At 38.3% G+C, this 22,477-nt stretch overlaps 1 protein-coding gene across 1 annotated transcript in view; it reads right to left on the bottom strand.

Moving 5' to 3' along the window:
- Positions 1 to 612: 612 nt before the first annotated feature.
- The window catches only part of Cftr (CF transmembrane conductance regulator), a 147,096-nt gene continuing 125,231 nt past the window's right edge, over positions 613 to 22,477 (bottom strand). Inside the window, exons 24-27 of the mRNA XM_038319519.2 lie at positions 11,618 to 11,707; positions 6,588 to 6,760; positions 5,898 to 6,003; positions 613 to 4,807 (exon numbers count right to left, since the gene is read on the bottom strand). Coding sequence (XP_038175447.1) covers positions 4,607 to 4,807; positions 5,898 to 6,003; positions 6,588 to 6,760; positions 11,618 to 11,707 — 570 coding nt within the window. The 3' untranslated portion in view covers positions 613 to 4,606. The remainder of the gene's footprint in view (positions 4,808 to 5,897; positions 6,004 to 6,587; positions 6,761 to 11,617; positions 11,708 to 22,477) is intronic.

The raw sequence follows: 22,477 nt of genomic DNA, 5'->3' as shown, positions 1-22,477 counted from the left end.
ACTCGGTAACAAAGCAAACTTCCACAGATACAAAAAATATTAGTAACCATCTGTGTCTTATCGGATCACCATGGAATAAAGTTAGAATTTAACAATAATGCTACCCCCAGAAAGTCTACAAACTCTTGGAAGCTAATAATGATTTAAAAGTTTCCTAAATCTCATGTTAGACAGCAAAGCACAGATCCAAAAGGCTTAGGTAACAAGAAGCAGGAAAAACACAATTTAAAAAAAGTTCCAATAACAAGCATATCATAGTGAAACCCCAGGTAGTCAAAGAATCCAAAGTGGGGAGATCTCATCTATAGAGAAGGAAAGAAAGAGTTCCATCTTACTTCACAGAAATCATTCCAGCAAGAAGAGAGCAGGGTGACATTTTCAAGTATTGAAAAAGGGGCGAGAGCACTCCATCTAGTTTTCTGCACACAGTGAAATAATCCTTCAAAGGTGAAGGAGAAATGAAAATTTGATCAGACTGACAACTTGAAAGAACATATTGTCAGTTTACTTGCCTTGCAAGAGGTGTTAAATAGAAGATACTTTTCAGGGGGAAGCAAAATGATGAAGGTCAGAACTTCATTTACATTATAAAGGATCAAAACAACGAAGAATAAATGTTGAAAGCAAAATGACTTTTACTTTTTTCCTTAAAGTTTTATAAAAAGCATACTGTACTTATACACATGTATATATGATTATGTATAAATAAAATGAATAGCAACAATGGCGATAGGGACAGCAAGGAGGAATTTACATATTTGAGAGTTGTGTATACACATTTGTCATGTGTACAGGTGACATGTGTATGGGTACACATGTGCATGGATGTATGTTCACAGGAAGGCCAGAGATCAAGACACAACATTGTGTGTCTTCCTCAATCACTGTTCACTTTGTTTTTGAGACAGAGTCTTTCATTGAACTGGAAGTTCCTGGACTTGTCTAGACTGGTTGAGTAGCCAACTCCAGAGGTCCCACTGTCTCCACTTCTTCAGTACAGGGAATTACAGTTCCAGAAAATCCTATGTACCTTTTTATGTGGGTGCCGGGAATCCGAACTCAGTACTTTGTGTTTACACAACAGCCCTTTTCTGAAGTCACTACTCCAGTCACAATGGTTTGCTATTTTAAGGTACTATATTAAGAATCATATCAGCCGGGTGGTGTCAAATTCCATAGCCTCTACCATCTTGCTCCTTTCATTGTAGCTATTTCCCATCTGGAGAGAAGCTTGGCTGCTTTTCACCCCTCTATTTGAAGTCATTCAATTCCCAAATCTCATTTTGAGCAATTCATCTAAGAATGGGCTTCTGAATAGCCCAAGTGTTCACCAACACACTGCTTCTTCCTCTGAAGTCCCATCTCTTTTGCAAGGATATTGTTTTACTAGAGCCTAGAAATTTTATAATTTGGGAAAAATAGTATCTATTTTTAAAAGATTACAAAATTATGCATACAAAATGAGACATGGAATCTTGGATACTGTTAAGGTAGGTGCTAAAGTGAGCAGAGGTCTTTGAAATCATGGCTTTTCAATCCCAATGTCTCCTTTTTGATAGTCCTCTTAGGTCTTTGCTTTTTTCTGTTTCTAGATATGTCTCTGCTCTCCTGCCTCTCTTTTCTCCTCCTTTTCTTCTCTCCTTGCCTCTCGTCTTCCATTATTATCTTCCTCTTCTCCTTCCTCCTCCTATTCTTCTCCCCTTTGCAATCTTTTTCTTCCTCCCTTCCTCCCTGAAGTTTCAGCATCTATATTCAAGATTTTTATAAAGAATAAAAATGAACCAAGAAGAAATATGATGTCCCTCAGTCGGTGAATAAACTGTGGTATATCTAGAAGGAATGTTATCCAGCAGCAAAAATCAATGAGCCATCAAGCAGTAAAATGATATGGAGAAATACTGCGTATTCCTAAGTAAAAGAAGCAAGCCTGAAAGAACCACATGCCCCACAGTTTCAGCTTCATCTAGGACTGCCTGTCTAGGGGTTGCACCACTCACAGTGAGCTAGACCTTCCCAAATCAGTCATCAATCAAGAAAACGAACTGCGGACTTGCCTGTAGGCAATTGGATGGAGGCATTTTCTCAGTTGAGGTTCCCCTTCCAGATAATTCAAGGTTAATTTGACAAACAACTAGCCAGCACATAAACCATTATCATTGGAGATAAAGATGTGACAATGTAGACTCACTGGTTGTAAAAAAAAAAGTAACACATTTATTTATAAATCTTTTGTGTGTGTTCTCTATGCCTCTCTTTAATATGAAACCCTTAAAGTTTACTGAGATGTCTGTATACTCATGTTCATATTCAAAATGTGGAATTAATTTGAGCCCATTTGTAGATTAATGGCTATGCAAAATATTATATAACACATATTACATAATTTTATGATTTTTATATATAATGCCTGTCACTTGAATAAAAAGAAAAATGACATAAAATGTGGCTGAGTCTTCAAGACATGTGTTTGGTAAAAGAAGCTAAGTAAAAAGGGGCTAATATTCAGATTGTGTTCCTACAAAGTACACTCAAAATCATAGACCAAAAGTAGAATTCATGGATTCATGGTGGAAGGGAAAGGGATTATTGTTTATATGGATAAAGATAGTTTTTCAAGAATCAACTATAAATAAAAGTGGTGGTAATTACACAGCTATGTGGATTTACAAAATTCTATTGAACTATCACTCAAAATGATGAAAATGGTAAACATACTATGAATATTTTACTGAAATTTAGAGACAACTTGATGATTTGTACTCTAATACAATTGGGATTTTTAAAGAGATTATATCTAAAAGGAAGATTTGTGTCCCATGAATCTTAGAGACTAGAGCTAGGTGTTTCAGAGACATACCTAATGAACATATCTGAAAGACAAGTTTCACACAAATAAAAGGATTTTATTGACACATGATATTCTATTACAATAATAAATACATTCTTCTAAGGCTTAGTTCAGAAGCTGATGTGCCCAAAGTTGGACCATCTTGAGTTTCGGTACCATCTTCTTCAGAGCTGCGTTAAAATGGGACATGTGTTGTCTGAGAACCAAATAGATATGTACAAGAGTTGCATCGGTTCCAATGCTTCACTCCATGAAGGTCGCTGGTCTTTATCATTCCTGTCCTCCTCACTTCCCTTTCTAGAAATAGCTAGTGCCAATAAAAATTCAACATTTCAAATATAAAAATTATTTTATACAAATATAATTCATTATGTAATCATTCTTAAAATACATCATTGTTACATGTGAGTTTAAAACATTATTACTAAAATAAATATTTCCCAGAGAAAATTTCATTTGCATCACAAATTATAAAGCAAAGCATATAAAACTAATTCCTGATTAAATCTTTGTCAGAGCATCTCCCCAACAATTGTGTGGAGACAGTATGAAGTATACACAGCTAGCTGGGAGCACATGAACATCCCCTGCACGTATCTACCCATGCTGCCCGTGGCCTGTCTCCATGGGAACTTCTGGGCCTGGTACTGGGCTGCTCCAGTTTGTGTTGACACAAGTCTCCTTTACTTCAGAAGTCTAAAAGGTCTACTCTGGGCGCATACGTGTGTAAATTTCTACATCAAGGAAATTATCCTGGCCCTTGCACGGCACTGTAACGACTCTTTTCCTAGGTCAGAGACACTTTAATTATGATACCATTTAGATGTGTGAGAGTGGGGCTGGATGGTCTTAATCCTAAGTTCCAAGATCTTGGAATTCTTATTACTGAATGAAGGTAACAAGAACATAAGATGTCGAGTGGGGCATCTTTAATACCACCCCGTGTTTTCATAGTATTCTAACATTTGCTTGGAGTGGGCTACACAGAGTATGTAGAGGTAAGATAACCATGTGCCTAACTATCTTGAACAGAAGAAAGATGGGATATGGGCTATATAAGCCACTGTTTCCAGTTACTACTTCATCCGATCTAAGTGCTTCACTAATGTAAATTAAGTTGCTCTGAATAACAAGTTGAACTACTAACCTGGTTGGCACTTATAGCTGCCTTTCCAGCTACGACTCGAGGGCAAATGTTTTCAGGAAATCGTGGCTTGCAAAAGCACCAGTGGCGCATCGTTAGTATCTGAAGCCTTTCACATGGTTCAACCACTATTAGAAGCCAGTTACCCAGTCTGATAGGAATGCTCTTGATTTCTCTTCCAAAACAGGCTCCTAAAATGCAGGGATGGGGGCTTCATCCTGTTTTCAAAGGCACACACAGTGGGGCTCTTCTCCTCTGAGTCCATGAGCAAACATCTCATGTGATCATTTTGCAATCATTTGCATTGTCTGACCTTTAATCTTTCCTTTTCCCTTCTTCTTCTTTTTCTGTGTATGTTAATTAATGTGTGTGTTTGTGTCTGTGTGTTCATGTGTGTGTACTTGTAAGAGGAGCTCCTCAGGAACTGTCCCTCAGTTACCTGGCCTGGAACTCTATGTGGGCTAGGATCACTTGCCGCAGAGTTCCAAGGATCCAGCTGTCCCTGTGTCCCCAGCACTGGGGTTAAAAGCACGGAGCATGCCAGGCATTTTCATTTTGCATGTGTTCTGGGAATTTCTCAGGTCCACCGAGCTGCTTCCCCAGCATCCCAGCCACTAGAGACGGGTTTCTTGTACTTCTTCTTCTGTCTCCTCTTTCAGAGCAGTAATTTGCGGCCGAGGCTTCTGCTTGCTGGAGTGGCGGCTCTGGAAGAGCCTCATCTTTTCTGAGGAGCTAATGGCCTGCTGGAAGAGACTCTTCTCGCTCAGAAGAGCCTGAAGTGAGTCGTACTGCGATACATTGCCCTCTTCTATGACCTAGGTAAAGGTATTATTAGTGAAACCTCATATAGAGTGAAGATCAAGCCAGTGCAGGATCAGAAATGGACCTAGGCCCAAAGGAGAATAAAAGTCCAAAGAAAACACAGGATTCAGAGCCATGTATATCTTACTTAAGTTTCATACCTATGAAATTAGCTGTGAAAGTAGCAATTGAATTTCAAAAATTCATCTAATATCAGGTGTTATACTCCTTCAGGAAACTAGAACTGAAGGAGCTTTGTAAACCTGAGTGATCGATGATTTATCTCTTATATACTTTTAAGATGATCTATATATACAGCACCATAAACTTTGAACTTCTTCAAAACTGAGTCTGAGGCCTAGCAATTCCAAACTGGCTAGGCATGACTGAGTATAATGCCTGCAATGCAGTTTTGCAAGTCTGAGGCCAGAGAACAGAGATCTTGACCCAGTCCCTAACTTGACCATTGTGGAACAAAAGATGAACCTACCCTCTAGTTGCTGCAGCTGGGCAATGATACTAGGAATAACAATACTTCAGTAAGAAAAGCATTTCCCTCCAGAACATTCAAAAGCCTTGAAGTGAAAATGTTACATCATCCTTGGCCCTTCTTTGTGTTAAACAGGAGGGAACTTGTAAAGACCCCTGAAGGAGCTGTGACAGCTAGGAAAGACAATGAGAAGGTGGCTGACAAGGACATTAACCTGCCTCCCAATAGACATGAGGACACTGAAATAGGCTTCCCTCTTATTGCACTAAAGCCACTGACAGGAAGGCCAATCCCGAATCTTCCCCCAAGGGACGTTTGGTTATTGAAAGAAACAGATTGTTTCTTCAAGAGTACATTTTGTGACTAGTTCCCCCAAAGAAGAGTATGAAAGTACATATGTCTGCTCTACGAGGCCACTTGGCAATATCATGCCACTGGAGTGTGCTCAATTTCAGCATCACTTCAAAAGGAAAGACTCCTGCAGCCACACTAAGCAGGCAGATGTGTGATGTGTGTACGAAGGAAGGATGCATGACTATAATTTATAGGACCTATTGCACAAGATTGTTAAAATAAAAGGGTAATGAGACACTGAAGAAATGTAAAAGACTCACCAAAAATCGTTGACAATCCAACATTGCTTCTATCCTGTGTTCACAGAGGATTACTGTGCAATTACTGAAGGCATGTTTGAGAACTCTTCGAATTACTTGGTACGTTCTAGCAAAGCAGTAAAAAAACCATATAAACATTACAGAAAATGAATATCTGTCTTTATCTTTGACAACATGCATAGTGTCCTATATATTTAGTTCTTTATTTAAAAAATACTTTTAGCATTATGTTGATACAGAATTAGCCAAGTCATCTTCTAAGCAGGGGGTAAGTTCTAAGTAACTAATACATTAATAAGACAAATGATTGCAAGAAAGCTTTAATGAAACTACATTTTAATGTAGATTCATTTTCAGTTCTTTATTCTGTACTATTAATGAATTTATAATCAAAAAGACTATAGAAAGAAACCATAAGAGTGTGTACACATAACTAAATATTTCATCAAATGTTCATGAGGTTGAAGAGCTTGCACGAAATTCCAGACTCCAGTCAGAGGAGGAAACAAGGCTCTTATGGAAGGAAATAAGTACTTAGGCTCATGTTAAATAGTGACTTTCTCCTGGGCAATTATTTTGTATTCCCTACTTGCAGGCATAGTAGCTGAATGGAAATTTGTAGCAATTTAAAGTAACATTCAATGACTCTTGTCTATTTTGCTATTACATCACAGGATTTCTAGAACTCACATGGGGTCCAGATGGGCACTGGGCTCATCAAGAAGTAAGATCTTGGCCTTACTGAGAACAGACCGGGCCAGGCACATCAGCTGCTTGTGGCCATGGCTGAGCACATAACCCCCATCCACAAGGGTAAAGTTGAGCTGCCCGGGAAACTGCTCGATCACAGATTTTAGTCCAACCTGTAGTAAAGAAAGGAAAACACTGTGCTTAGAAGAAACATTCAAGATACCACAGAACTAAAATCATTGATGTTCTAAAAATACACAGGTGTTTGCACATATTAAACTTCACATCACCCTCAAATTCCAGCTCCCACTTAGTTTATTAAGCAAAACTCGGTTTACAGTATTCGTTGCCCTAAGCTGACTAGAGGATTCTTTCAGCCCCATACTTCATTCAGGAGTTAAGTGCCTAGTTCCCCAACAGTGACACACAATGATACCTGCTTCCTGAAGGCTCGGGATTGACAAGGAAGTATATTTATAATATATGTTTAGAATGTGATTTAATGTGTGCTTTAAATATAACAGACACAGAACACAGTCATTCACTCCATGATGACATCCTATTGCATACTGTGTACGATGAAGTATTCACGAAAAGAAAGGATAGAAGACATAACATAGCATGATATGATATGTTTACCTTCTATCTATAGGTAAAGAACTATCTGGGGAAGCTTTATAAATTACATGACAGTCCAATAGTCATCTCCTTCATTTGTAAAAACAGTGAGAAACTGGTAATTTTCTCATGAAGTAAAAAGTTACTTAGAAAAAAATGGAACATTACTAAAGTTTTTTAGATGCTGGAGTGAAATATGAATATTTTTTTAAATATTTATTTATTATGTATACAATATTCTGTCTACATGTATACCTGCAGGCCAGAAGAGAGCATCAGACCTCATTACAGATGGTTGTGAGCCACCAAGTGGCTGCTGGGAATTGAACTCAGGATCTTTGGAAGAACAGGCAATGCTCTTAACCACTGAGCCATCTCTCCAGCCCCAGAAATATGAAGATTTATTTAGAGTTAATGGCTTATATTTTTATATGGCAAAGTAAAAGATCAAAAATTCTGTCAAAAGTACATTCAATGTACATTATGTCTTCTTGCTAAGAACCACTGAATATACAATGGCTAAAGAAATGTAGACATGATTGTTTCTTGCCCTTCAGGACTCTGGAATTTTGTATGTGCAGGTAGGATATATATTCATATAATTCTAACATAGGCAGACTTAGATAATGACCTTCAGAAAGATCTCATGATTTTGGAGATGAATTCAGAACTGGTCCACAATGCAGTTTATGCCAGTGTTCATTATGGATAGTTCAAATAGGTAGCTTCTTATAACTACCCTTTGTGTAAACATGTTAAGGTTTAAAAGGTTTCTGAGATATCAGGGAATGTAGGCACATTAGACAAGGAAGACTGCCTTTAATATAAAACTTCATCCCTTGCATATTAGGTTTCAACCCCAACTCCAACTCACCTGTCTCTAGATTTTGGTTATTCATATGGTATCTACCATTAAGTTAATGATTTTGCCTATCTCCAGCCTAGAGTTTTTCCCAGTTATTTCTGAAACCTTTCTCTCTGTCAATTATGACACACTGAACCTTGACTGGGATTCTGTCATTTCTTAAGCATCATACTCAAGTATCAATGAGCCAAATTGTCAACTCATCACAGAAATATTTAAGAGATCTCCCTAAAATGCAGATCTGAGAGTAGATCATTTCTCTGTTCTTTTCACGGATGAATAAAATGTCAGTGTTCTCATGTGGCACAAAAGACATCTTGAACCACCCCCCCCACCCCAACACCTACTGCTGTGCCCAGCAGCTTTAGTTTTTAATTCTTTACATCTCAACATTCTCAGAATTTATCCTACTGCTCAAGTCTGAATACCCTTTAAATATCCTGGATTATCCCTAGGACAGTCAGGCATCTTGTATTGTGGAATGTCTACATTACCTGAAAGTAACTATGTGTTCTTCATTTAGCAGCACTTTCAGCCTCAACACATTAATTCATTCATCCATCCATTCATTCATTCAATATCTACTGTGATCCTCCAATGCTATAGTCAAACAAAACAGTCTTTATGCATTAAAACTTAAGTATAAATGAATTACTGCCAGATTTAGCTCTGACATTATAAACTGTATTCTATAAATCTTAAAGAATATATAACTCCCCATCAAATTACAAAGTTTCCAAATATGGTTAGACAAATCAGTAACCTATATCAAATTATTCAGCAGTATTTGCAGTTTTTTTTTTTTTCCAGACAGGGTTTCTCTGTGGCTTTGGAGCCTGTCCTGGAACTAGCTCTTGTAGACCAGGCTCTCCTCGAACTCACAGAGATCCACCTGCCTCTGCCTCCCAAATACTGGGATTAAAGGTGTGTGCCACCACCACCCAGTGAGGTTTTTTGTTTGTTTCTTCATTTGTTTTATACTTTTTTTTTTAAAGTGAAAAATGTGAATTGTGCTTGCCTCCAAGTTGCTAGTAGGCAGTTTAAAAATAGATATCCTCGCCGCCTTCTGCTTACATTCTGCAAGCTTCCCAAAGCAGATTTCCCACTTAAAAGGCCACTGTTGTTTCTATAACAGTTTACTTGACTACTAATATGTAAAGATGACAACTTTTAAAAATAAAGTAACAAGCAAAAAAAAAAAAAACCCAACCAAACAAAAAACCCCACATCCTAATAGCAAGAGTCAAAATGCCAAGATCACTCAGGTAGATCACTAGACTGGAACAACAGAGGGCCCAGACTCAGGGCTGCTGTTCTTTTGGGCATTCACTAGTCTTGCTAGCAAGGCTATTTGTTACTGAAATGAAGATGATAATACATATTATGCATCAAGTATAAGTATATTTTCATTACACATTTTACATGAGATAAAGGAATCCCTCATTTATTCAATCATTCATTATGTATTAAACAGCTCCCATGGGTTCAACTACTGTAGGCATGACAAATACCACAGAGCACAGGGTATGATACCATAATCCTGGTGAACCTGCAGCCACATAGGAAATATGGAGTAATCAATAGGGGAATTTTGATCCAGTGTAGGGAATTTTGAAGGACTACAGGCAAGGGATACACCTAGGAAAGTCTCCTTTCCCAAAGCTGGGGGGGGGGGGGGCAGGATGGGTTTTAGAAAGAAGTGATGTGTGGCAAAAGGTTTGGATGATGAGAAGAAACAGGAGTGGTGGCCTGGGAGGGTTTCTCAGGTACAGAGAACAGCAAGTGAAAAGCAGCAACAACAACCACACCAGTCCTGACCACAGAACGGAGAGCAGTCTGTGCTTTAAAGAAAATTGAAATTCACAGAATCATAGGACACAGGGAAGGTAGGGGCTGAGAGCAGAGTAGTAAAGATCAGGTCACAAAGGTCCTTTATGTGACGTACAACAGGTACTCTGTACAGCAGGCAATAGAGGGGGACAGGGTGGGTGGTGAGCAGAGGAGATGCAGGAGCTCCAGAGCTGTATAGGGGAGGGAGCTGCCCTAAACCAGTCCAGGAAGGTTAGACTTTTGTCCTGGCGTCTTAGGAGGCTGACACACCCAACATGTCCCTGTTGGCATATATTGGATTATCAACCATAAAGGATTAAAGTCTAGGATTTGTGTCTTTTAAACCAAATCTCATACTGCCATAGGCTAGGGCTTGGTGCTTGTGTTTCTTTGTGGTCTCTTCAACAAAAAACTTGTCACTCTTACTCAAACTACTGGACATTAATGGATGGATGCTTACATCGGGAGCAACATCTTTATGAACATAAATTTAAAAGGAGGATCAGTGAAAAGACACAACTAAATATGGACTATAGACAAAATCTAGTCACGTGGCCGTCTGCGTTATACTGGAATCCAAAGTCTTAACTGTATCTTCTAACATTTTAGATGATTTTATGATCCTGCTTCCCTGCAAATTTTATGGAGACTTGGCAATACCTGCAGGCTTTATACAGCCTATACCCTCTTTCCCAAGTTCTCTCTAGTACATTGCATTCTTAAAGTTCACCTGTAAAATTACAGTAAGGATCTTACAGCCTGTCACAATTTAGTTAATGTTTTCTTTAGAAACCTTGCATTTGCTGGGTAATAAGGAAACCTTGATAATGAAAAAACAGTTAATCTCAGTGCATTTTATTAGGGGAAGGTTAGGGTTGGTTACTCAAGGGGTTAGCATTTAGCACTCTGAGGCTTCAAAGCTCCTGGATCTGCTCTGGAGCAAGGCAGAAAACAGCAAGGGAGCAACAATGACCAAAGGACAGGAAATGGTGGAATGCCAATACAGCAAATCTAAAACCCAAAGCCTTGTGGAGCTGGCTGGGTTGAGACTTTGGGATTTCCAGCTGTACGCAGATAGTGGAATGCGCTAAGCCTTTGAGGGTTGTTGAGATGGAGTAATATATTCATAAGAAAAAACCCATGATCTTGGAGGGGAGTAGTGAGGTGTCTACATGTGTAAATCCTTCAGAAACATGTTAAAATCTTAATCTCCAAGACTTTGCTACTGAGAGATAAGAAATTTGGGAAGTGATTAAGTCATGGGGTCTGAGCTCCCCATGGATGGGATTAGCATTCTAATAAAAAAGAGCCTGCAGAGTGTTCATTCACCACTTATACTGCCTGAAACACAGCAAGTACATCTCTGAACTGCCAAAAAGTAGGGCCTCAGCAGACAACAAATAGTGTCTGCTAGCTTTAGACTTCCCAGTCTCAAAAATGATGAGAATAAATCCATCCTGTCTATGAACAACTGAGTTTATGGAACTTTATGACAGCAGCATGGAACAGCCTATACAGTAAGTTCCCACTCCCTTAAGAAGAGGGATGAGTCTAATTCAAAACATGAATATGCCAGGTAAATTAGAAACTATGTACACACACATGCATGTATTCATACATGTACATACAGGTAGATGTGTAAAACATACATCACCCATGGTAATCACACTTGTGTATGATTTGCCTCTTCAGAACTATTTCATTTAATAATACTTACCTCTTCTGCAACTTCCCATATTTCTTCATCTCTCCATTTTCCGTTAGGATCTAGGTTTTGTCTGAATGTTCCAGAGAAGATAAATACTTTCTATAATGATAAAGAAAATTAGAAAGTATGAATAATCTACACATCTTATTTTTTCCTCTTTATTCCAAAACATTTCAAGTGAGAAATTAAACAAAACAGACATCCACATATCCAGTATCTAGTTTTCTTAAATTGTAACACTTCTATATCACTTTTAAGGCAAAAAAATGCAGCAGCATTTGAAATGTTTTCTGGACTTTTTTTTTTTTAATTTCAATGCCCTTGGGATAAGGAAATTGAAGTAACTGTATATACTGTAGAGAGAGGAATGTTTTCTTTTACTTATATTCTTCATTATAAGCAAATGTGATGTGTAATTAGAAAAATTTAAAACACCATGTGTTTGAGTTAGAATTAAATTGCCAGGAAAAACATCTTATTTTTTCAAATATATTTTTCTTGGATTTTACTGATGAACTAAGACATTGTTCATGTAAAGAACATTCAGACATTCATTGTAAATCCTGATTAAGATACAGAAACTTAGTCAAACATATATGCTCATTTAGTTTATAGATTTGTGCAGCAGCTTACTTATATGAACAGAGAGAAACAGAAGGAAGAACAACTTAGAAACTCATCAGTGATCATGATCAGCTATTTGTTAAAAGGCATGGATGCTGAGAAATAGAGGCAGATGCTGCAGGTGTGGGAGCAGCACTTCATGGCCATTACTGAGATGCTCCACTGCAGGACCACTTCCACTTAGGTGGGCCATGTGCTTAAAAGAACATCACTGTCTTAACGAGGAATCTTGGGCAATAAGCAATGTCTTAAAAGATAATATTTAGTCCTTTCTGTACACACAGAAGACTGGCAAAGTAATTTTGATGCTAATATCTAAAATAATTTTCCTTTTCCTTTCCTGGTTACCTTTCTGTAACTTTGAAAGAGCTATATATTCAGTTAAAGCACACAATAGAAATGTTTACTTTGGCCAAACAGAATAGTGCCATTATTCTAGAAGACTGAAAAGAGTGGACAAGATGTTTTATCTTCAAAACAGACAATTATTAGAGGGGATGTGGCCTGCACATTAGTAGTTTGGTTATGGTTTGGCTACAAACAGAAAGCCAGTCTCATTTCCATGCTTTGCAAAACAGAGCAATTATATCTTGATTTTGTTCTCTCTGCATCTCTATCTCAGAACATGGCACCTTCAGGACTGGGAGGAACTCATGATTAATCTCACTCCTCAATCCACCTAAATGAAATGAGTCATCAGCCATTTATTTTATCCTCACACTAGGTCAAAGCAACTTCTGTCTCAATTGTTCCCACTGAGAAGTCCACACTGCCCTCTCTCCATGTCACTGAAAGAGCGTCTTCACTGGTTTCCTTCTTTATACTCTTGCTTCTCTGACAATGCATTCCAATAATGCATGATGAATGGAAATGATTTATTTCATTTCTAAAATTTCATTTTAGAAAATTTTCAATAATTTCCTATTTCACTGAGGGCACAAAATCCTTAAGATGACCACTGGGTCTTACGATCCTTTCGACACCATTCTAGTCCAACCATACAGACTTTCTTAACTTCTTCATATAATTTATTTTTCTCAACTGGGTATGTCCATGCTTCACATGGCAAGCTCTATCTTTTATTTTTCAAATTAAATTTCATTTTGTAGGAGCACTGTTCTTTGTTATCCAACCAAACAAACTCCCCCAATTATTTCTTATACTTAAATAATACTAAGCTTAGGTGCTGGAGATGATGCTCAGTTGGTAAAAATACTTAATTCACAAGAAACCTGGGTCTGATCCCACAAGCTCATAAGCTGGGCACAGTAGCATGTGCCCATAAACCCAACACCCAGGAGTTAGAAAACAAGAGGATAAAAGTTTCAAGGTAACCCTTTGCTACATAAGAAGGCAGAGGCCAATGTAGGTCACATGTCTCAAAGAAAACAACTAAGGTTATGTGCATATCTGTGAATTTTTGATTTAAAATGCTCAAATCCCCTTGAAGGCCATGTCTTTACTTTCTACTGTAGATACACGCTTTGTATAAGCTCAAAAAATTTACCTGATGAGCATTTGGAGAAGTAAAAGCACAAAATAGTCACAATAAGAGTAAATGTTACTTTTCCTCAATTGTGAAGGTTAATTTCTATAAGTTACTGTCTGGCTAATAAAGTTGTGTGTGTGTGTGTGTGAGAGAGAGAGAGAGAGAGAGAGAGAGAGAGAGAGAGAGAGAGAGAGAACAAAGAGAGAATATGTGTGTGTGAGAGAGAACAGAGAGTGAATGTGTGTGCGTGCGTGTGTGTGTGTGTGTGTGTGAGAGAGAGAGAGAGAGAGAGAGAGAGAGATCTACTAAATGTGACCCAACATAAAAGTATCACAGTTGTTTAAATTATAACACTAACAAACGATTGAATCTGCGATGATGGCTCATAGCTGATTCAGAAATAGAAAGCCTAAATTTTATTCATAAAAGTCTATAATATACATATTAGATTGTTAAATTTATGACATTTTAACTAATTTATTTTAAACAGATACACATTCAAAATTATGAAGGAAGCTGTGTTTTAGGAATCTAAAAGCTTTAGGTGTAGTGGTTTATTACAATTCAGAAATCTTGTAAGCCTTTTGTTCAGAATTTCTTGTCTAGTAATCTACACATCCAATTTTAAAGGAAAATTGACTGAACAAACTGGTTCTGTTAGAACTCAGTTGTATGCAATCAAGCAGACATTCCATTCCTGTAATTCAAAGAGAACCTGGCAGTTGCTGGCTGTCATGGTGCCAGCAGATGTCTTGCTTATGTTTCCTAAACTGTTTGAACAGCCCACAAAACCCTCTGTATACCTGAAAGGTCCTTGGAGGTCATCCTAAGTTCTTTCTCTCTGCTCTACAAATTCAGCAGTCACAGCCCTGGGCAGAGGCATGGTTTGGCCACCATGGCACTCTCAGGTCCATGCACCAAAGAAATGCACCTGAACCTTTTAATCACAGGGTCCCCTGCTGGTCTTGTCATAAACTACTCACTAGTAAGAAAAGTCAGGGCAAGCAAATATTTGATATTTATTTAATGTCATGTATGGTATAAAGAGCAATTCTTGAGACTCTAGGCAGAACAAAGAGATCACCATTGTTCACCTGATGACTAATCTCTTCCCTGAAACTGACTCCACCATTCCTCAACTTTGTGGAAGCAGCTGTGCCTACATTGACTGACTTCCCATGGCTGGTCTATCATGGCAACAGGCACTATGCTTTAGTACTAGACGTCAAATGAAAAGAAAAAAAGCAGTTCAGTATATGTAGTGACTGAATTTAATCTTAATTTAAAGTTACTTTACTACATGGGAGAAGTGGCTGTCCCTGCATACATATATGTGTATGTATATATCCCTTGAAATGTGGCCTGAATGATTGAAGTTATTAATGTGGTTGAAGTCTCTCATCATTTCTGCAGCAGTTTCTGTAGAGTCAACACCCATCCAGGATGAATCTTCAGGTTGCATTACAATGTTTAAAATGAAACACTGTTTTGCTCTAAAGAAAATCCTTCAGCTAGAAAATTATGAAGAATATATTTCTATTCAGAACAGTTTATAACAAACATAGAGCATTATACTATCAAAGAGCATGTCATTTATTTTAATATAAATGATTGTATGTAAGATAGTAGAAGTACAGTTTCCTGGAAATCCATTCAGTGAGTTATAATACTTTTTATGCCACAAAGTTTTAGTATAAACCTTTTCAACAATAGATAAAAATGTTTTTCTAATCAAAGTATATAATCAAAGGTTTTGAATTTTAATACCAGAAATAGCTGAATGGTGTTGTATTTATTTGAAAATATGGCATGTCAGTTATTTTTAATGCCTCCTTTGAATTCTGCACTGTGTCTAACTGTCTACCTCAGTCAGTTCTAATTACTCACATCACAGTGAGATCATTTGATAATCCATCATGTATGTACCAGTGTTCCACCATACCTTCTCCAGGTCCTTCCTTACCCTAGAAGAATCAGCCCCTAGCTGCTAGACCATGCCATAACTTCTCCAAACACTCCCTTCTGATTTCCTGAGGCTTCTCTCTTTCTTGTCATATTGACCTATCTTTTTGCTTGTTCATAGTCTCCCGGCCTGCAACTCCATGTACCCAATCTTTCTAAACCTATACACTTGATGACACCTTATGGCATGCATTCATTACAACTTTCTTTGTGCAATTGTCCACACTAATTTATTCACACTTATAGGACACAGCCCCCCGTCCAGTATACAGACAGAGAAAACATGACTTTTTCCTCATAGAATAATAAATGATAATGATAACTAGATCTAAATACTTTTCACTCAGTTCCGACAAAGGTACTAGGAATTGTTATTATTACTATACCCACTTTATAAAAAAGGAGCCTGACACAGAGAAACAAAACAAATGGCCTAAGATTATACTGATCAGAGCCCGAATGCTGACAGAACCACAAACGAGAGAGACAGCAATGGTTAGTGAATCAGCAGAGAACAGTGTATTTTTGAATTCCTCTTATGCAAGGTGTTCTGTTACATGTCTTACAATGAAGAAAAAAATTTCAGAAGAAAATTATTTAATATTTCTATTATTCTTCTTGTAATTCTACTTCCATTTTTTTTATTTTTTTTTATTCAAGATTTCCATCTCCTCCCCCTTCCCTCCCCTCCCTTCCGCCCATACCCCCACTCCACCCCTCTCCAAAGACAAAGAGCCATCAGGGTTCCCTTCTTCCATTTTTATTAGAATATCTACAATGTGTTTAAATTTTAAGTGAAAATGAAAGGAAAGAGCAGATAATTTGAAAATCAGGAAACATCAGAAGTACAAGGATAAATTCATAAACAAGATTTGAGATCCCATTTGTGTGTGGACGCTGGGAGTGTTAGAGAAAAAAATCCTCAATTAATAAAGTCTGACCAGCAAACAGTTACATGTTTGCTGCAAACAGAAAGGAAAGAGGAAAGAACGAAAAGACAAACAGCAGGAAAGGAGGGACACTGAGGTCCTAGCAGCAGTATTAGCAGATTTGGGGTCTGGACATTTATCACTGTCCCCGCACTACCCAAAACCTTGACAGACAGCTATTTCAGTTACTGATTTTCAGTTTCTCATTTTGTCTCAGTTTTTGCTTTAATCTTTGCTATATGACAATGACCATCGTTTTGAGTTCTTCATTACAAGTTTACGGGTTGGACCAGAACTTTGCAGTGGCACAACAAAGACAAGTAGTATTTTGTCCTTTTGCTATAACTAAAAAGTCTATAAAATAGTTATAAGAACAAAGTTTAGTAATTCCGTATGGTAAGTTTTAAGTTGTCACCTGTTGCCCCACACTTTCATTGTTTATATCCACACATGCGACCTTATATCTCCCAAAGCAAAAGATGTTCCCACTCTGTCTGTGCTGAGAGTGATGGAGAAATGTTGCGTATTTCCAAGCCATTGAGAAAAGGAGCCAGTGAGATGGCTCAGGGGATAAAAACATTTGCCACACAAGCCTCATGACCTGAATGCAATATCCAAATTCCATGGAGGAAAAAGAGAATAGATTCCTTAAATCTGTGCTCTGACCTCTGCAAGTGTGTCCTATCATGCATACACCCACACATTCTCCCTTCCTCTCATACACACATCACATACAATAAAAATAAATGAAAACAAAAATAAAAGTTCTAGTTATTTACTTACAAAAGCTTCCAGTCTTCCAAATTTGTAACTGAAGCCTTAAAACAATTGTTTCTCATTAGTTCATTTGCTTACAAGGTCTACAGTTAGTGAACAGTTTCATCTTGATACTCTAAAATGTCTAAGCCAATGAGAAGCCAACTATTAGCTTCACTGTCTTCTCTTCTTGACTCAAAACTCAAAGCCAAAATAGAATACAAGAGAGAGGCTCTTTTGAATGTACACAATAATTTGTCTTCTGAGAAGCATGTATTCTGAGATGGCTTTCTAGATGTTAACCTATAAAAACAAAACAAGAACAAGCACCTGCCAGGAACTTCTCAAACCAATGGCAGCTTGTGAATCCACAGCTAATGTTTCAGGATCCCTTGTATGAGACAGGGGATGTGTTTCGAAGTATCTGTTTCATGTGTTTGAAAACCAGTGGCCAATGAACATTACACTAGTTCAAAATAAGAGTGATATTCAGAAGTATGACCTTGTAAGGAGAGATATTAGAGACAGGAAAAGATGCAAAAGCCAAAAAAATTAGTTGTGCTTATATATTTGGCTCACTCTTCATTCTTTATGTCCTTTTAAAGATCAAACTCAAGGAAAGGAAAAACATGCTATAATTTGTACTTTCCAAGAGGAGTTTAAAAAGGGAAAGCAGCCCTTAGCTTCAATGAATATCAAGTATATGAGGACTTTATTTCTCTTTATTAGGTATTTACAAGATGTTCAAAAATTATCAGAGAAAATGTTAACCATGCTGGCAAATGCTCTTGAGACACTGATGGAGGATTACCATTGGCTAATAAAGAAACTGCCTGGCCCATTTGATTGGCCAGCCCTTAGGTGGGCGGAGTAGACAGAACAGGAAGAAGGAAGTGAGGTAGATGGCTCAGTCAGATGCTACACCTCTCCTAAGTTAGACAGACTGCCATGCCTCTGCTCAGGGAGCCAGATGCGATGGAGCAAGCCACCAGGTCAGACATGCTGAATCTTCCCTGGTAAGACACCACTCATGGTGTTACAAAGATTATTAGATATGGGTTAGTCAAGATGTGAGAAAGAGGCTGAAAATAATGGGCCAGGCAGTGTTTAAAAGAATACAGTTTCCATGTAATTATTTCGGATAAAGCTAGTGGGTGGCTGGGAGCCGGGCGGCAGGAAGCCGGCCCACAGCTCCACACTACAGAATGGCGCCCACGTGGATAACTGAATCCACAGAATGCTTGAGAAAGCTTGGGAAAGAATAGAGTAAAGCATGGCTTCTTGGTAACAACAATTTCTCGGGTTTGGCTTTACTTGCTAGAGCAAGCGCTCTCATCTAAGAGAGGCTTCCTGACTCAGCTTTAGCTGCGGAACCCTGCAGCCCTTTTAAGAGGTCCTGCCACGAAACACTTAAAAGGTGTTGATGAAAAGCTGAACGCATGTTTTTCAGTTTTCAGCTGTAGCAAGAAAAAAGTTGTGCTGTTTTAAAATGCCGGCTTTCTGGGCCGTCCTGCCAGGGCAAACTCTGATTCTTTCAAGCAGGCGGTCCTGACTTTGGAGCTTTTGATTGTTGTTTGACACTGTTGCAGCTTGCTTGCTGGCAGGGACCTTGAACTGCCAGAATTGTGGTGATAAACATGGCTACAGCCAGTACCTCTGCCAGAGGCTGGAAAGCTAAGGAATGGACTGGATCCAGCCGCCAAAGTCATGGCTTTAATCCTACCTATATTGCTTGGTAAATTAAAGACTCCTGCGGTCAGAAAAAGAGAGATATACAGTAAAGAGAGATTCAAAGACAAAGAAAACCTCTAAATGGTTTACAGTGAGTTAAAAATACATGCAGGCTAAAAGTTAAAGTTTTTACAATTAAAAAAAGAGAAAGAAAGAAAGAAAGAAAGAAAGAAAGAAAGAAAGAAAGAAAGAAAGAGGAAGTAGTTTGTTGTGGTGGTACACACCTTTAATCCCAACACTTGGGAGGCAGAGGTACATTGACCTCTGTGACTTCAAGGTGTGACAGGACACACCTTTAATCCAAATGCCTGGGAGGCAGAGATAGAAAGATCTATGTGAGTTCAAGGTGTTGTAGCACACACCTTTAATCCCAGCACTGGGGAGGCAGAGACAGCTGGATCTCTGAGAGTTCAAGGACAGCCTGGTCTGCAGAGTTATTTCAGGACAAAGATATACAGAGAACGTGTCTCAAAAAGTAAAAATAAAAGAAATAGAGGTTAACGTAAAGCCACATAAAGATGGAAAATACACAGAGAATCTTGATACTGTGTGCTATTATGCTCTCTTTGAATTGTTTGAATGCTGAGGAAGGAGCAACAGCTGCTAAAAGATATTTGTTTATAAATGCTGCTGAACTAATCCAAGATAGATATTTTGAAAATACCTTGACTTTAAAATTTGGATCTAAGGACATGATGCTTTGGAAAGGAGTTTCTTTTGTTTTTACAGAAAATGAGACCATGTGGATTGCTTCTATCCCAATATGGTATGATAGACCACGCCCTCCTGAAGGTTGCTGTGAACACCCTCAAAAAATTACTTTACGCAACTGATGACTAAGATGAACATGGCACACAGGTTACACCACAAAAGATCGGATTAACAGCGCCCCCATTCAGCAGGAAGCAGTTTGGAGAGAAATAACTGCGCCCATGTTCCCAAATATTATTTATAAATGTTCTTTTACATTTAAAGGGGGGGATGATATAGATATGAATAATTTGCATTGATATGGATTTTGCTTTAGTGATACAATTTTGTTATATGTATATGTATTTCTGATACTGATTAAGGTATTGTGATTATGTAGTTCATTTAAAAAATGTAATGTATAGAGGTTGTTAATGGATAGTCATCAATAATAGTAAAACTTGTAGTTATGTTAGTTAGATTTTCTAGATATATAGAGATATATTTAAGTTAAATAGGCATTCTTCATATCTTTCAAAGACTACAGAATATCGCATTTTAGATGTTTTAATAACTTAGGGCTTTTCATGACAATGAGACACGTCAGCTCCTGGCAGCACCAATCTACTTCAAGAGGAAGATGGGCATCGAAGAGGATCCTTATGGAGTTTGATAGCCACTTGGGCAAGAAACTGCTCTTGCCTGGACTATTGGCATAAGCTGGACACAAAGAACCCACAGAAAGAGGACTGCTGAACTTGCCTAAATGTGAGATGATTCTTTGGGGTTCCTGATTCATGAAAGAGTCTGTGAGACATTCTGCAGGACACAGCAGATACTGACTGAACTGCCTTTGAAATTTCCTGCATCATGGAAATGTCTCCTGGAAACTATGGGCCTGTAGGCCGAGGATGGATGCCCCAACAGTACAAAAGAACTTTGGGTGACTGTCCAGGCAGCGAGATGTCTCTGTCATTTCTAGAGTTTGGAAGTTGCTTATTTCTTGTTTACTTAGGTAATATTATATCCTTCTGGAGTCTTTGATGGAGTTGAAGAATGGATAGATAGTTATAGTTTTCCTTAGTTATGATAAAAGATAAGGTAGATATAAATACTGTAACTGTAATTCTTACTTGATAACTGTTTTGTTATATGTAATTTTACTATGTTAAAGTTAAAGCCTTTCTTTTTTTTTAAACAGAAAAAGGGGAAATGATGGAGGATTACCATTGGCTAATAAAGAAACTGCCTGGCCCATTTGATTGGCCAGCCCTTAGGTGGGCGGAGTAGACAGAACAGGAAGAAGGAAGTGAGGTAGATGGCTCAGTCAGATGCTACACCTCTCCTAAGTTAGACAGACTGCCATGCCTCTGCTCAGGGAGCCAGATGCGATGGAGCAAGCCACCAGGTCAGACATGCTGAATCTTCCCTGGTAAGACACCACTCATGGTGTTACAAAGATTATTAGATATGGGTTAGTCAAGATGTGAGAAAGAGGCTGAAAATAATGGGCCAGGCAGTGTTTAAAAGAATACAGTTTCCATGTAATTATTTCGGATAAAGCTAGTGGGTGGCTGGGAGCCGGGCGGCAGGAAGCCGGCCCACAGCTCCACACTACAAGACACCAAGCAAAGAAGTTATATGGTCCTCATCAGCATTTCTGGACACATTTTTTTCATTTATTTTATGTATCTTGATGCCATAAAAGAGTAGAAATGAATAGAGGCAAGTTTGAAAACTGACTTAAGCAGAAAGGCAAGACAGATTTTTCTAACTCTGGCCCATACTGTTGTACTCTGGGTCCTGTCTATGTAAGTTCCTAAGGAGAACTAGCAAGGAGTGCAAAGCCCTTCTATTGCATGAAGGACGAGAGGAGTGACCTTTCAGAGCCTGGCTTTTCTAGTGGGTATACCTGTGTGAACAAGAACAACAAGGCAAAGATTTCACTGTATTAGTTAAAATCAGGGAACTCAATGGCAGTGCTTCTTTGACACAACGCTTGCTTCCACTGTGCTTGGCATTTTTACTCGCCTAATTCTATCACCTTAGCAAACTGGTCTTTCCAATAGCTCTTTATCTTTAGACCACCTGACAATCTCCTTTGTTTTTAAAAATTATATTCCCACAACTCCATTCAGGATGGAGCTTCTGGAAAATGGCAAACTACACACATGAATTTAAAGCATCAGTTTGGCAGCCACAATATTTAGTGCCTCACCACTTGAAAGAGGCAAATGTTCTATGAAGATCTTTTATCAAGAATATAAGCATTTTCTTGGTCTAGATTTGTAGTTGGTCTCTGGGTGATGCTTCTGGCATGTTCGTTTTGTTAAAAGTGCAGAGGTGCTGGGTTCCATGCTTAGTAGAACAAAAGGAGGAAAAGTATTGGAGAAAAAGGGCAAACAGCATCAGAAACACTGCAAATGTCTTCTGCCTTTAGTCTCAGTAAAAATATCTCTTGGGTTGCATTTGGGTCATGTGACTGCAACTGTAGTTGTTTCTCTTCTACACAAAACATCAGCTTGTGCAGTAACACACACAGAATGGCACTCAACAGTGAGATTAGAGATCCTGTATGACCCAAACCAAACTCTGACATTTACAAGCTATAGATTAATCTGACATAGTTCTTCCTATTCATCTCCAAAGAACAACCACTGTACTTTTGCTATCCAATTGCACTCTGTC

This window comes from Arvicola amphibius, chromosome 2 (assembly GCF_903992535.2).
Source record: "Arvicola amphibius chromosome 2, mArvAmp1.2, whole genome shotgun sequence".
NCBI classification, from domain to species: Eukaryota; Metazoa; Chordata; class Mammalia; order Rodentia; family Cricetidae; genus Arvicola; species Arvicola amphibius.
This window is presented reverse-complemented; position numbering and strand designations above follow the sequence as displayed.